Raw genomic sequence first — 12,507 nt, forward strand, 5'->3', positions numbered from 1 at the left:
GGAGTCTCTGAGAAAACAAGGACTTCTCCATAGGACCACAGCAGGTATCCACTTGCTCTAGACTGCAGGCAGAAAGTGGGGTTTGTAAGGCTAGGCTGAGTTGAGAACGGCCTAGCAGCAGGGCCGCCACAGCCCTCCACTCCTAGAATTTCAGCAGATTTTCTACATGAAATCAAGACTGGGCAACACTGGGTGACAAGAAGCTAACAGAGCCATAGGAGGCATGAGAACCTGCTCTGAAGGGGAAGCAAGTAGGGCCCCTGGAGCCTTAAGTGTTGAGGGGGTGACCTGGAATCCCTGGATATATCAGAAACAGATGCAACATATCCTGCCAACCATGGGACCCATGAGTCAGATGCCTTACCTGGCAGGGTGTGGCTGGGTAGGTTTGGTGACTTCACTATCCCTGTTTCCCACTAGCCCACAGCCTGAAAACGACATGATGTGAAGTAAGCAAGGCAGGCCTTTATTGGAGAACATGGCAACATAGATATACAGAATACATGGGGCAGGAAACATCCTGAAACCCACTCACCTTGGTCACCCACACTGTCCCCTCCCTTGCTTGGGTTGTCAGTGGCATTCGTAGGGGTGAGCCAGACCAAAGGAGATTTTAGGGATGGCTCAGCATTTCTTCTTAAGGCCACAGGGAGATGACACACTAGAAAGGACCCTTCACAGTACTGGCCATAGAGCAGGGCCACCCAGGCTGGTACTAGGTGTGAGGTCGCTCAGCATAATAGGCCAGAAACAGAGCAGGCAGCAAACAGGGTGACTTCTGGGAGGAAGGAAGAAAGCTGGGTATGGTGCAAAGAGGGCACAGCCTTTGGGGCTGAGGGGTTCAGGCCTGTGCCTCCAGAGCCCGCACGTGCACGCTGGGTAAACAAAACCAGGACGGTGGCAGCTCCTTGCTCTTGCAGTCCTCGTGGAAGCGGATGTGGAGGAAGAAGTCACCTGTGTAGAGGAAGAGGAGGGCCCCAAGGCAGGTCGACTGGCCTGATGGCTGCACCTGGAGCAGGAAAAGGAAGAGGTGTCATACTGGATCTGTAGTTCAAACCCCAAAGCTACTGGGAGAGCCTCAAACCTGCCTGACTTCAGAATAATGTGACAGGGTGGGACACACTGCTCTACCCTCATCCAAAGCTTTCTGGCTGTGCTTCTTTGGATGAGGGGCTGCATGTCCCGGAGAAATCCATCTTTGGAAGGAACTACCACGATTTCTTTCCCTGAACTGTTTTGGGTTTAGTGAGAGAGGAAGTATAGCAAATAATGTCCATGGCAATTAATGACAAGAGTCTGAACCAAGTTCTAGGGCTCACTGATTCCTCTGAGGCTGGATGCGTAGTGACCACTGCAGGGAGGAACTGTGGGTACATACTGCTAGGAGCACCACCTCTGAGTGATCCCTGGTTGCAGGACTCTATAGGTTGTCACAGTGGGTTGGACATGGAGACTGTGCCCCAGTTCACACTCACCGTGTCAAGGTAGAAGGTGCTGGAACCCACAAAGGAGATGACATCATGCAGATCATAGTTGTGCACACCATTCTTGTGGTCCTGGAAGGGGACCACAGTGAGGGCAAAGGGCCCCACGCTGTAGGGACTCCGATTCGTCAGCCGCACCTCTAAGTGCACAGGGTCACCAACCTGGCAGGCAGCTGCCACCTCACAGTCACATGGCTGCCCATCCACCAGCACATCTGCAAGAGACGGAAGATTATCAGATGTAACCAGTCTGTCACCTGACTTCTTTGTGTCAGAGCACTGGGGAACACATGGGAGCAACTGGACCCTATTTTCCTGAAATATTTTGGCAGAGATAGGCACCCCCAGATCTGTGGTGTTCCCCTTGGACATTCTAGCCACAGCCACTTTTTCCTCTGCTGGTGAAGAACTTAGAAACTGAAGGGGCAGGACCATGGATGTGGCCCTGCCACACACATCTTTTGATACCCACAGTACTGGAGGTCACAGTCAGGTCTCATCACACAGAGGGTCTTGGGAGAATGACCTGTACAGAGTCCCTGAAGGAGGAGAGTATGGGGAGGATGACACACTCTGAGAACGCCACATTCTCTCAACCTTTCCCAGGTGCAGACGCATCTCACCCCTGCCTTTTATTGCTACTCTCTGGAACTGCACCCATCCTCCATCTGCAGGTAAGCCAGAGCTATAGAAACCCCTCAGTAGCCTCATTCAGCCAGGCATAGTGATGAGGAGCACAGAAGTAAACAAACCCCAATGGAGGGAAACTATAATCCACCAAGGAAAAATCGAGGTCAGCCAAGAATGGGACCATATTGAGACTCCACTGATGGAGTACTCAAGAGGGTTCATCACAGGCCTGGGGAAGTGGGAAGGGACACTTCTCTAATCAACAACCTCCAGGGTATTATTTGTCTCTAAGAGTCTGGTTTAGCTACATCTTCCATTTTTGAATACACAAGACTTGTGGCCTGAGTCTGACCAGGATAGGCTTTATGGTGATCCTGGGTCCCTGGCCACTAGTCTGTCTTTAGTCCACATAAGCACCCTGAAATACTGCAGGCAATGCAAGCATGGGCTGCTCTTTCTACTAACTGTTTAGCTCTCTTGAGCCCACAGTGAGGATCCAAGGGACCTGAGTGTGCCTGTTCCTGCCTATGAGGCTTGTCACTCTCTTGCTGAGCCCCAGTTCTCTCTTTTGTGCAGTAGATCAGATGCAGACACTAATGGCTATGAAGAGAACACACCAAGGTCCTGCTGCACAACACTGTGAGCAACCGCGTTGAGAGCTGTGTATGCAGGATCCAGAGATAGCCTTCTGGAAGGACTCTGTGGTAGCCCCATCCCAGCTTTGATCATAGCACCTGGTAAGTCTGCAGGGCAAGCTCAGTGACTTCTGTCTGCAGCCTCAGTTTCTCCATGTAGCATGGGGCCTCATGCAGAAAGATATCCAACAGTCCTCACCCCTTTCTCAGCTCCACATGGGCTGGGCCCTCACAACTATTCCCTGAGCAGTAAGCCCAATCAGGTGAAGTTGGAGCTGTTTGAACAAAGTGGGGAGAGCAGGTGGTGGTGATGGCTGGTTCCGTTAAGGGAGAAATGATTATAAGCAAACCAGCGAAGGGTGGCTGGTGGCTCATTACAACTCTTGCTTTTTTTTCTCTCTCTCTGCAAGGACTATGTGGGCTGTCAGGGCGGCCAGAATAGGGCTGTGGCTCATCTTCCAGCCCTCCCTGCCTGCCTGCAAACCATTTCTAGCCCTGGCTCGGCACAGCCCAAGGCAGACCAGCTGGGATTTCGGCCTCACCTCCACCCAATCGTGTCACTAGAAACCCTCAACATATCCAGCCTCCTTCCTGTCCTGACAGCTGGCAGGAGCTTCTCTGCTTTCTGGGGAGAAGAAGAAGAGGCTCTCCCCAGTTGTAGCTAGCAGCCTCCTTCCAGGGCCCTAGCACATCCACACCCAGAAGACAGGAGGCTCCCCAGTCCCCTGTGGCCCAGAGCCAGTGTGCTCTACCCTTTATGCCATACCTACCTCAACTGATCTCTCCTGGTGGTCATCTGGTCAGTAAATCCATGGAGAATGAATAGGGCTGAGCACTCAGCTCAAACCCTGGCCCCATTATTTCCAGACACATCCTGCCATTTCTGACCTCTTAACTCCCCAACCCCAACAGTAACATGACTGGAAACACAACCTAGAAATGCCTTTCCAGTAGAGAACTTGTTCCCACTGTGGTCCTACCCAGAAAATAAGTCTGTCCGTGGGGGGTGTGGTGAACAATAAACCCCAGAGAATCAGGAGTGTAACTGTCCTGGGGTTGATGTGTCTCTCTTCTGAAAACATTAGCTGGACCATGGATGACTGTCCCCTCCTGCCCAGTCAGTCCTGTAGCTTTTCATCTCTGATAGCAGCTGGCCCAGAGCAGCACCTGCAGCTGCTGCTACACTCACACCAATGCATGGTGCTGGTTCTGCAGAAACCAGTTCTATACACAGAAGACAGTAAGAGGACCATGGGTTAGTGGGGTCCATCTTGAAGGCCGCAGGAGACAGGAAGGTGGCTAGTCATATGCAGCCCTGTGGCCTAATTATTCGTAGGCTGCCAGGCATTCTATATGTCTTATGTGTCCCCAAGTCCCCATGTCTTCTAAGGAAGATGGAAAGTAGCATGGGCCAGGCAAATCAAAGACTACTTGAGAGGAGTAAGAGGCAAGTTGGGCACAGGAGTCAAAGGGTCACACAGCAAGGTCATCTGGACCCAGTCCTGAGAACTCTAGATCCTCATGGTCCTCTAAGTTTATAGCTGTCTTTCCCATCTGGTCTGCATGGACTGGGTGGGCAAAGGGGCCATACCCCTGGGCATAGTAGAACAATTGGATCACTCAGGAGCCACAAGACAAAATGGCTGCATCTATCCAGGTCGTCCCTATCAGTGGCTCTGAACCACAGACTCCAGAGGCTAGGTTAACCATGGCCCAGAGAGTGAAGTGTCTTCCTATCTAGGATGGTGTCAAGTAACAGGTTCCAACAGGTCCATGTCCATAAATCCAGGTCCAACTCACCAATCTCCTGAATCACTCAGTGGACGGGAAAAGGGCCAGGAAAGGGCAGGATGGAAGTATGTGGGGGCTCCTCAGGACACATCAACTTACCTGTTCCCCCAGGGGCTCAAACACCTGCAGACCCAGGACTGCATGGTGGCTGAGAATGACCTGTGGTTCTCTGTCCAACTGGCCACCCCTGCCTAGAGTTCATCCCCCATTAGTACAGAGCCCCCACAGCCAGGACCAGAAGGGCTACTTTTCATCCATGGCTACGGATCTAGGGAGGCCATCAGCCCTGCCTCATACACACCTCCCCTCTTTTGCATCCATCCCTGGAAAACAGAGGACTGCTAAATATAGTTCAGAAGCAAAATTTGCCTTTAGGATAGAGAGCATGTCTTCAGGAACAAGGCAGGGACAGCGGAGGGGTTGGTGCTCCAGCCTCCAAGCCTATTCCAGATGAGGAGGTGGACCTAAACTGGACATCCAGGGTTGATCTGGGAGGCACTGGGCTTCAGAAGGGGTCAAGGAGCAGCATCAATCCATAGATGAGGTAAAAGATGGGAAAAGAAATAAGCAAGCCCCAGGGGTGATATTAGAGCTCACCGAGGTGTTCCATGCCTCAACACCAATCAGCTGTCCTCTGAGGGAAGCAGGGGGAAATTCAGCATAAAATCTTCTCATTTCTGATCATCCAGGACAAACAGCCCCATTTTCTCCAAAGCCAATGGAGCTGGTTGCTAGATGCCTAGCCATCCAAATACACTAGTCAAGTAGCTGCTATGCTCACAACCAGACACATTGGTGCCAGTAACTGTAATTTAGTTCCCATAACCCCACACCTGCCCCATAGTCCTCACGTACACAGACTCGCCCCATGCACATTCATGGACATCCACTCCTCTAGGCCTGCCCACTTGCCAATTCCACTAGCCTGCACATTTAGGCAGAACAAGGCTTTGACTCAGAGGCTGTGCTTCCGATCCTTGAGAAAGTGATGTCACATACCGCATTCCTACATCTGCACTCTGGGGCTCCTTGCTACTGAGACAGTGGCCTCTGTCAGAGTGCTGAAGTACCAGGTAGGCTCAGAGGTAAAGGGGTGGTAAGAAGGACAGAAGAATCCAGGTGGTTGGGTGCAAATTCCTGAAGAATAAGCTTGCAGTGACCTGACTGAGACCAGACGGTGGCTTTATGCCCCTGAGTCTCTGCCAGGGCCTGTGCTCTGTGGAGCTGGTGCCACACACACCATCCACCAAATGGCATGTATTTTTAACAATTAGTGAGGTAGCTAATTAGTTCATAAACCAGAATGCCACTTTTGGCATGGAGGCTGCTCAAGACCCACATGTATAATTACCCTCAAGTCAAGAACAGCTCCTGAGGAGCCACTGCCTCTCCTGGGGAAATAATTTACTTTTATAACTTTTCATTAAAGATTAAAGAGAATTAAATTAAGATTAAGGCAAATTGGAATTCAAGAAGAGGGCTGTGTGTGCGTGCAATCCTTTTGGAGGCTCTCTGGCCTCATCCTGGCTTATGGACTCCAGAGAATGAAGGCTGAGCTCCCATGGTCAGGGCTCCTTAACCCAAAGCCTCTGGCCACTCACAACCTCCTCCATACTGATTGGGGACTGTGGTCATTGGATTCACTGCCTCCAACAATACTGCCAATATCCATGAGAGGCCACACTAAACATGTAGGACAGAACTTTGCTATGTAGGTGTCTACAACAGAGGCATGTGCCAGAATGTTCTTCTACATCCCCAGAAGCCAAAGGCCCTTTCCCTGCACAATCCTTGAGATAGGGCCTAATGTATCCCAGACCGGCCTTGAACTTGCTATCTAGCAGTAGATGACCTTCAACTTCTGATCCTAATACTGGGATTATAGGCAAGTACTACCATGCCTTGACTAGCTGGTACTGGGTATCAGATCCAGGGCTTTGCACATGTCAGGGAAGCACTCCACCAACCAAGCTCGCCTTCCTCACTCCATCCTCTGAAAATAGAAGCATGGGACTTCCTATATCCTTCTTTATGGTACAGAGCCCAACTTACACTCCCACTAGTAGGAAAGCAACTTGGACTCCTCCTCATCTTACTCCACCCAGTTACACCCAGTCTGGGCTGGTTCTACACATCTTGCACCAGGACCTAACCTGGACAATATCCTAGAGTTTCCCCTGCACGCACTCTTCTAAATATAGCCCAGAATATAAACACAATGCCCTAGCATAATCAGGTAAGGCATTTTTCTAACCTCCAGGCTTGGGTCAGGATATAGATCCTGATCACTATTCCAGCCCCCTATATCCACCTGACTTCATCCCACCATATATATATTTCTCCAACCCTCAGGCCAAACCTGTCTCACATCTCACATCCTGGCTCTGTCCCAGCCCGTTGTGCCCATATCAAGCAGCTCTAACAAAAAAAGTCCACATGCCTATGTCTTCTCACAAAAGTATAATTTGAAAGATCAAGACAGTATCTCCACATACACAAACCCAGGGCATGGGGTAATCCAGGGTAACAGTTAGGCTGCTCCTGGTTCCAACAGATCAATATGCCATTTAAAATGAGCCCAGCCCAGCCCAGGAGAAAGGTCACAGTGGTTAATGCAGTCCACTGACCTGGCTTGTGTCTGAAACCTCTGGCCCAGTTCTGTCAGGCATTAGTCTGGAAAGTTCAGAGCATTGCTCCACCACAGCAGGCTCAGGGGCCAGCCCTGAAGAAAATGCCTCTTCCCAAGGGTCTGGAAGCTAGATGCCCAGAGGCCAAGCCTTCAGAAAATAGGATTGAACTTAACCTTGACTTTTAAGCAAATCTGACTTTTCAGAAGCCATATGAATTGTGAGCAGCTCCAAGACTCACTTCTCTGCAGTTCCCACTCACTTCTAATACTGCTTAGAGCTGTGAGAAGCCAGACTGGGGACCTTACCTTGTTGTATTCCAACTTAGGAGACCCATACAATTTCTTTTTGCCTACCTATTTTCTCTGCAACAACAGAACAAAAGTTTGGATAGTATCTTTCCTCCCTCCAAAAATTCAAAGAACACTAGACTACAGGTCACCAAGTGAACCACTACCCATCTATCCCCTCATGCACCCCTGATATATAGACCAGCTAGTCTTGAACTTGAGATCTTCTTGTCTTAGCCTTCCATTGAGATGTGGGGATGTATGACAACATCTGGCCACCATCCATTCTTCTACCCATCAACTATCCTTCCATCCTTTCACTGCCCCCATCTATCATCTATCCAGCTAGCCAGTATCCATCCATCATCCACTTTCCACCTACCCATTACCAGTCCATCAACCCACCATCTATATAGCCACCTTCCACTATCCCTGCCATCATCCATTCACACATCATCCATTATTCCATCTTCTATCACCTATCTATTTATAACTTAGTCATCATCCATCTACCTATCTATTTTTCCATCATTCATACATCTACCCATTATCCATTGATCAGCATTTAGCCATTTATCCATCCATCCTCCATCCATCCAATAGCATTGTCTGTGTTTCCTCATTTTGGCACAGTTTGTCTTTTACTTCTCTTGGAATGGAAAGGTTCCAGAACCTGCAGAACTCTTTTATCCTCTTAGCTATGGATTCCCAAATGTCACTACCACAAGCCTTCCTTAAACCTAAGTTTCTCCATGATTCCCAAGGGACCTGGTGGTACTTTTACTTGCTTGCCTCATTAAGCCTGCCATCTACCAGTTAACTATCTGTTCTTTGGTGAGTCAGGAATCTTCATCAGGACTGAAAGTTTCTATGAAGATCTGATGGGGTCTGCATCCCCAGTATGTTGTTATCAAGACTGGGCCTCAGGGCCAACTCTTTTTTGACTTTCTGCATTTGGAAGGTGACAAGTACTTAGGACTCAGAATTAGGAATAGCTGCAGGGACCATGTTACACTGGACTTGTCACCTACAGCCAGATCAAACACCACAGAGAAAGGTGGACATGTCTTTAGAGAAATGGGAATTAACGGATTATTTGTGTGAGGCTCTGTGTGTGTGTGTGTGTGTGTGTGTGTGTGTGTGTGTGTGTGTGTGTGTGTGTGTGTAGGGTTTATCTCACTATTTTCATAGTCTGGTCCTTGAGGCTATTCCCAATGTTACACAGTGTTGCTCCTACAAACTGACCCTCATATGTTGGACAGTAGATTAAAAATACCCTGCTTCATGTTCACTGGGTTCTCGTAGCAAGGATGAGAAGGCTAAAGGTCCCTGAAACAGCACCTAAGAACTTTTGCCTATTCTGGGAAGTCTAGCTTCACTCTTCTATCCATCATTCTCAGTCAGTCCAAGCTTTGCATCCTTCCACCCACTCCTGGAACCCCACAAGCCCATGGACAAAACAACACTGCCATTTCCATGCTTAGTTCCTTAGCCCTTGCCTATGAGACCTGAAGAAGTACCAGCAGTTCTTTCTAGGACCTTCATTCATGGATGCAGCTCTTTTAACAGAGCCCTAGCTATCCACACAGAACCATAGATGTCCACACAAAAGCTCAGTTCTCCACATGAGTCATAGTTTTCCACAGTGAAACCTAGCTGTTCACAGTGGAGACTCAGCTCTCCACACAGACCCCATTGAGACACCTACCTGGCATGCCATGGAAGGAACATACCTAACTAGACCACCTCTACCTATCCACTACTCTCCCTATCAAGAGGAACCATATAATATAGGCATATACTACCAAATTAAAAAAAAACAATATCACAATAGGTAACATCTTTTTAAGTTGTTAGCCAGTGGGGTGCTATAGAACCCCCCCAAAAAATTATAGGCTATTGCCAATGCTATTTGTTACCTTCTACAACTTGACATCAAGACCCTATCATTGAAGATACCACAAAGTTGAGTCACAGAACATGGAGAAATCTAGTAGGTACTTGACTGGAAGCCTAACCCCTACCGGCCAACAATTACAATGCTTGAAGGTGCTATACACACTACTGAAAAATAAATATAATAATCTCATCTGAGTGACAGAATAACAATTTGTCTGCATGATAAGTCCATCTATGCAATGATGGCACAAATATTATAGGAATAATCAACCACTTTTAAAAATCTGATTTAAGGCTTGTTGTTTGAGATGGAGCCTATACCTGATACTGTTAATGAGGCCAAGACCTTGAGACTAGATAGATCATGGGATATAGGAGAGAACCATTACTATTATTCTGCTAAAAGAATATAGCAATAAAAGAACTCCTAATAACTTGTTGCTATACCCACAGATCAGTGCATTTTTCAACACTCATCATAGAAGCTTCTCTTCGCAGTAAGTGACAATAAACACAGAAAATCATAACTTGCCAATATAAAGGAAATAAGCAATTTTGGAATGCTTAGCCCCAACTGGGATGTCTATTTTAAACCCCTCCCCTCAAAGCTCAGTTATCTGTATGGAAGAGGGGGCAGAAACACTGTAAGAGCCAAAAATAGCAAATGACTTCAAGGAAAGTGCTTTCTAGACACATCAGGGCAGATGGACATATGAACCCAGAGACCATGACACCACGCAAGCTAGACAAAATCCCAGATGGAGGCAGGGAAGTAGATATAAAGTCCCACTCCTAGCCAAGAAGCTTTTTATAAATGAGAGCTGTTGGGAGAGGGAAACATCAGCTCTCTTCAATGGAGTGACCCTGGGTATGTCAGCCACACTCCAGAACAGGCCCCCACGCTCACAAGTGGTTGGCCAGCACCAATGTGACTTCATCTTTTTTGAAGAGAAGAAAGAAACATGAAGTTGGGTGGGTAGAGAGGTAGGGGAGGATCTGGGAGGAATTGATTGAAGGAAAAGAGTGTGATCAGAATATAGTGTATGGAATTCTCAAAGAATAAATAAAAATATTATTTTATAAAAGAGGGCCCACTGACAGAGGGGCTCCTCTAGGCTTCTCCCTATTCACCCCTGCTGTCTCAGGAGAGCTGAGAGGTGGTCTCTGTGCACTGCACCATCCTTTACTTCCCTGCCATCTAAGTTGCTGCCTTCTTTCCCACAGTGTAGTATGTCTTGGTTCTGTTTACAGACCTCCAGTTTGTGTAAAATGAGACCAAATCCTTTGCAGCCTCCATAGACCCCCACTTTGTTCTTGGCTCCTCCTATAACCCAATGGCAACATGAGTCTCAACACACTGGGCTTATTCCAACCTCAGTGCCTTTTCATGTGCTGTTACTCCTAGAATACTGTGCCCAGACTGTCATACAGATTCAGTGATCGTTTGATCCTAGCTCACACTCCCTCTATGGACAAGTCTGGCTGGGTACCCTGACCCTTGGTGGCATGATGTTGCTTCTTATCCTTGTAGCACCAAGTGAACAGTCTTTCCAGACAACCAAAGACTCTGGGTTCCACCTGCTTCTCCAGCTGAAGCTAGTTAAAGGCCTAAGCAGATTTTCTTTTGAAGCCCCAAGCAAACATTCACCTTGGTCTTGAACTTGTGGCCTCCAGTTCACTTCTGTGTATAAGCCAATGAACTGATGACATTTGTCATGGCAGCCTCGGGACACAGACACATCCATTCCCTGAAAATGTGGCCAAGGCACTCTGCTACCCAGGCAGTGGCTGATGGGCTGACCAGTGGAGGGAAGGAGACCCCACTTTTGGGCTGCCTGAGACCTGCCTGAAAGGTAACCCAGAGGTACATCTAAGGCAGCAGAGGAGCCTGAGAGAGCTTTGCTTTGAGACCCAAGAACAGCTTGTCACCTGCATGTTATGGCTGCTATGCAAATGAGAGTTCTGGAAAACAGTCTGTTCTTTTCAATAATTTAATCATCTCCATAGTCACCTTCTGCCCCAGCAAAGCACAAGTGCTCAGGAAAGGGATGGCCAAGCAGGTGAGAGATCTGGGACCCTGTGGAGGGACCTCTGGCCTCTTCTTTTCTCCTATATCTCCGAGCTCCAATGATGGAGCAATACCTACACATGCAGCAGGTATTAGGCAGGGTTGATATCTCCCACATTCTTGAAAGGAGAGTATGCATCTCAGGCATGGGACTGGCCAAAATCTCCCCATTCTGCCACTGACTAGGAGAGAGAATGATCTTTCCTAGGACCTGGATATGGCCCTGATAAGCACTAGATACAGAACAGGCTTCTAAACACCCCCTTTCTTCCTTCCCAAATAAACCATAAGCTAAGCCATTGGTTATAAAGCAGCAGTAACTCAAACTGGGCATTGTTATTATCTGAGTGAGCTGGAAGTTCTGAGCTTGAGTGGAAGGATACACAGACTCCCTCCAGTTGCTGTCAGCAATGAGGAGACCAGGGATGTGGAACAAGGGCATAGGGGAGGGAAGAGTGGCTTGGGAAAGAACAAAGATTTTTCTGGCTATCTAGGCATCCCTGAACCCAGTCCCAGTCACAAGTGGAAGGAACCTACGAGTCATTCTCAGACGTGCAATGGCTAACACAAAGTCACCCAACAATGCAGTAGAGTGTTTGGCTTGCTTTCCTTTGTCTGACAATGCTTTGGGTAACCCATCCAATTCCTGTGGCTCAAGATACCAGTAGCATAGATGGAGGAAATGAAAGAAAAAAAATCCCAGGTTGGTCACCGTGTAAGGGAAGAACTGAAATGCTGCAACTCTGCATAAAAGGGACTAGTGGAGAACTTGGGCAGGCTAGGGAGGGGCAGAAGATTCCAGAAAGAAGAGAGATGAGCCATAGCACAGTGGTGGAAAGGAGGGTTGGAGCTATGGAATGTGGCCTTTCTGGCTGGGGACTAGGGAAATGATAAACATGACTGGTGGGCACGTCGACAAAGAAGAAACAAGAGCAACCAGTAAGCATGGGGCAAAATGCCAAGCCTGTCCAGGAATCAAAGAACACACAGAAAGGTCTCAGAGCCATCCTTTATGGCAGAGGAGACTGGCACAGAGTTTTAAGGGAAATAAAAGCTGTTGCTGGCAAGGGGTCAAGGGGGCAT

General features: G+C 48.3%; 1 protein-coding gene across 3 annotated transcripts in view; it reads right to left on the bottom strand.

Annotated features, from left to right (window-relative positions):
- Window positions 1-445: 445 nt before the first annotated feature.
- Window positions 446-12,507, bottom strand: part of Trappc9 (trafficking protein particle complex 9) — a 473,194-nt gene continuing 461,132 nt past the window's right edge. For all 3 annotated transcript variants that reach the window (XM_027403774.2, XM_027403775.2, XM_027403773.2), the window contains 2 exons: window positions 1,476-1,699; window positions 446-1,009 (listed from right to left, as the gene is read on the bottom strand). In XM_027403774.2, coding sequence (XP_027259575.1) covers window positions 842-1,009; window positions 1,476-1,699 — 392 coding nt within the window. In that variant the 3' untranslated portion in view covers window positions 446-841. The remainder of the gene's footprint in view (window positions 1,010-1,475; window positions 1,700-12,507) is intronic.

This window comes from Cricetulus griseus, chromosome 2 (assembly GCF_003668045.3).
Source record: "Cricetulus griseus strain 17A/GY chromosome 2, alternate assembly CriGri-PICRH-1.0, whole genome shotgun sequence".
In the NCBI taxonomy this organism is placed as follows: Eukaryota; Metazoa; Chordata; class Mammalia; order Rodentia; family Cricetidae; genus Cricetulus; species Cricetulus griseus.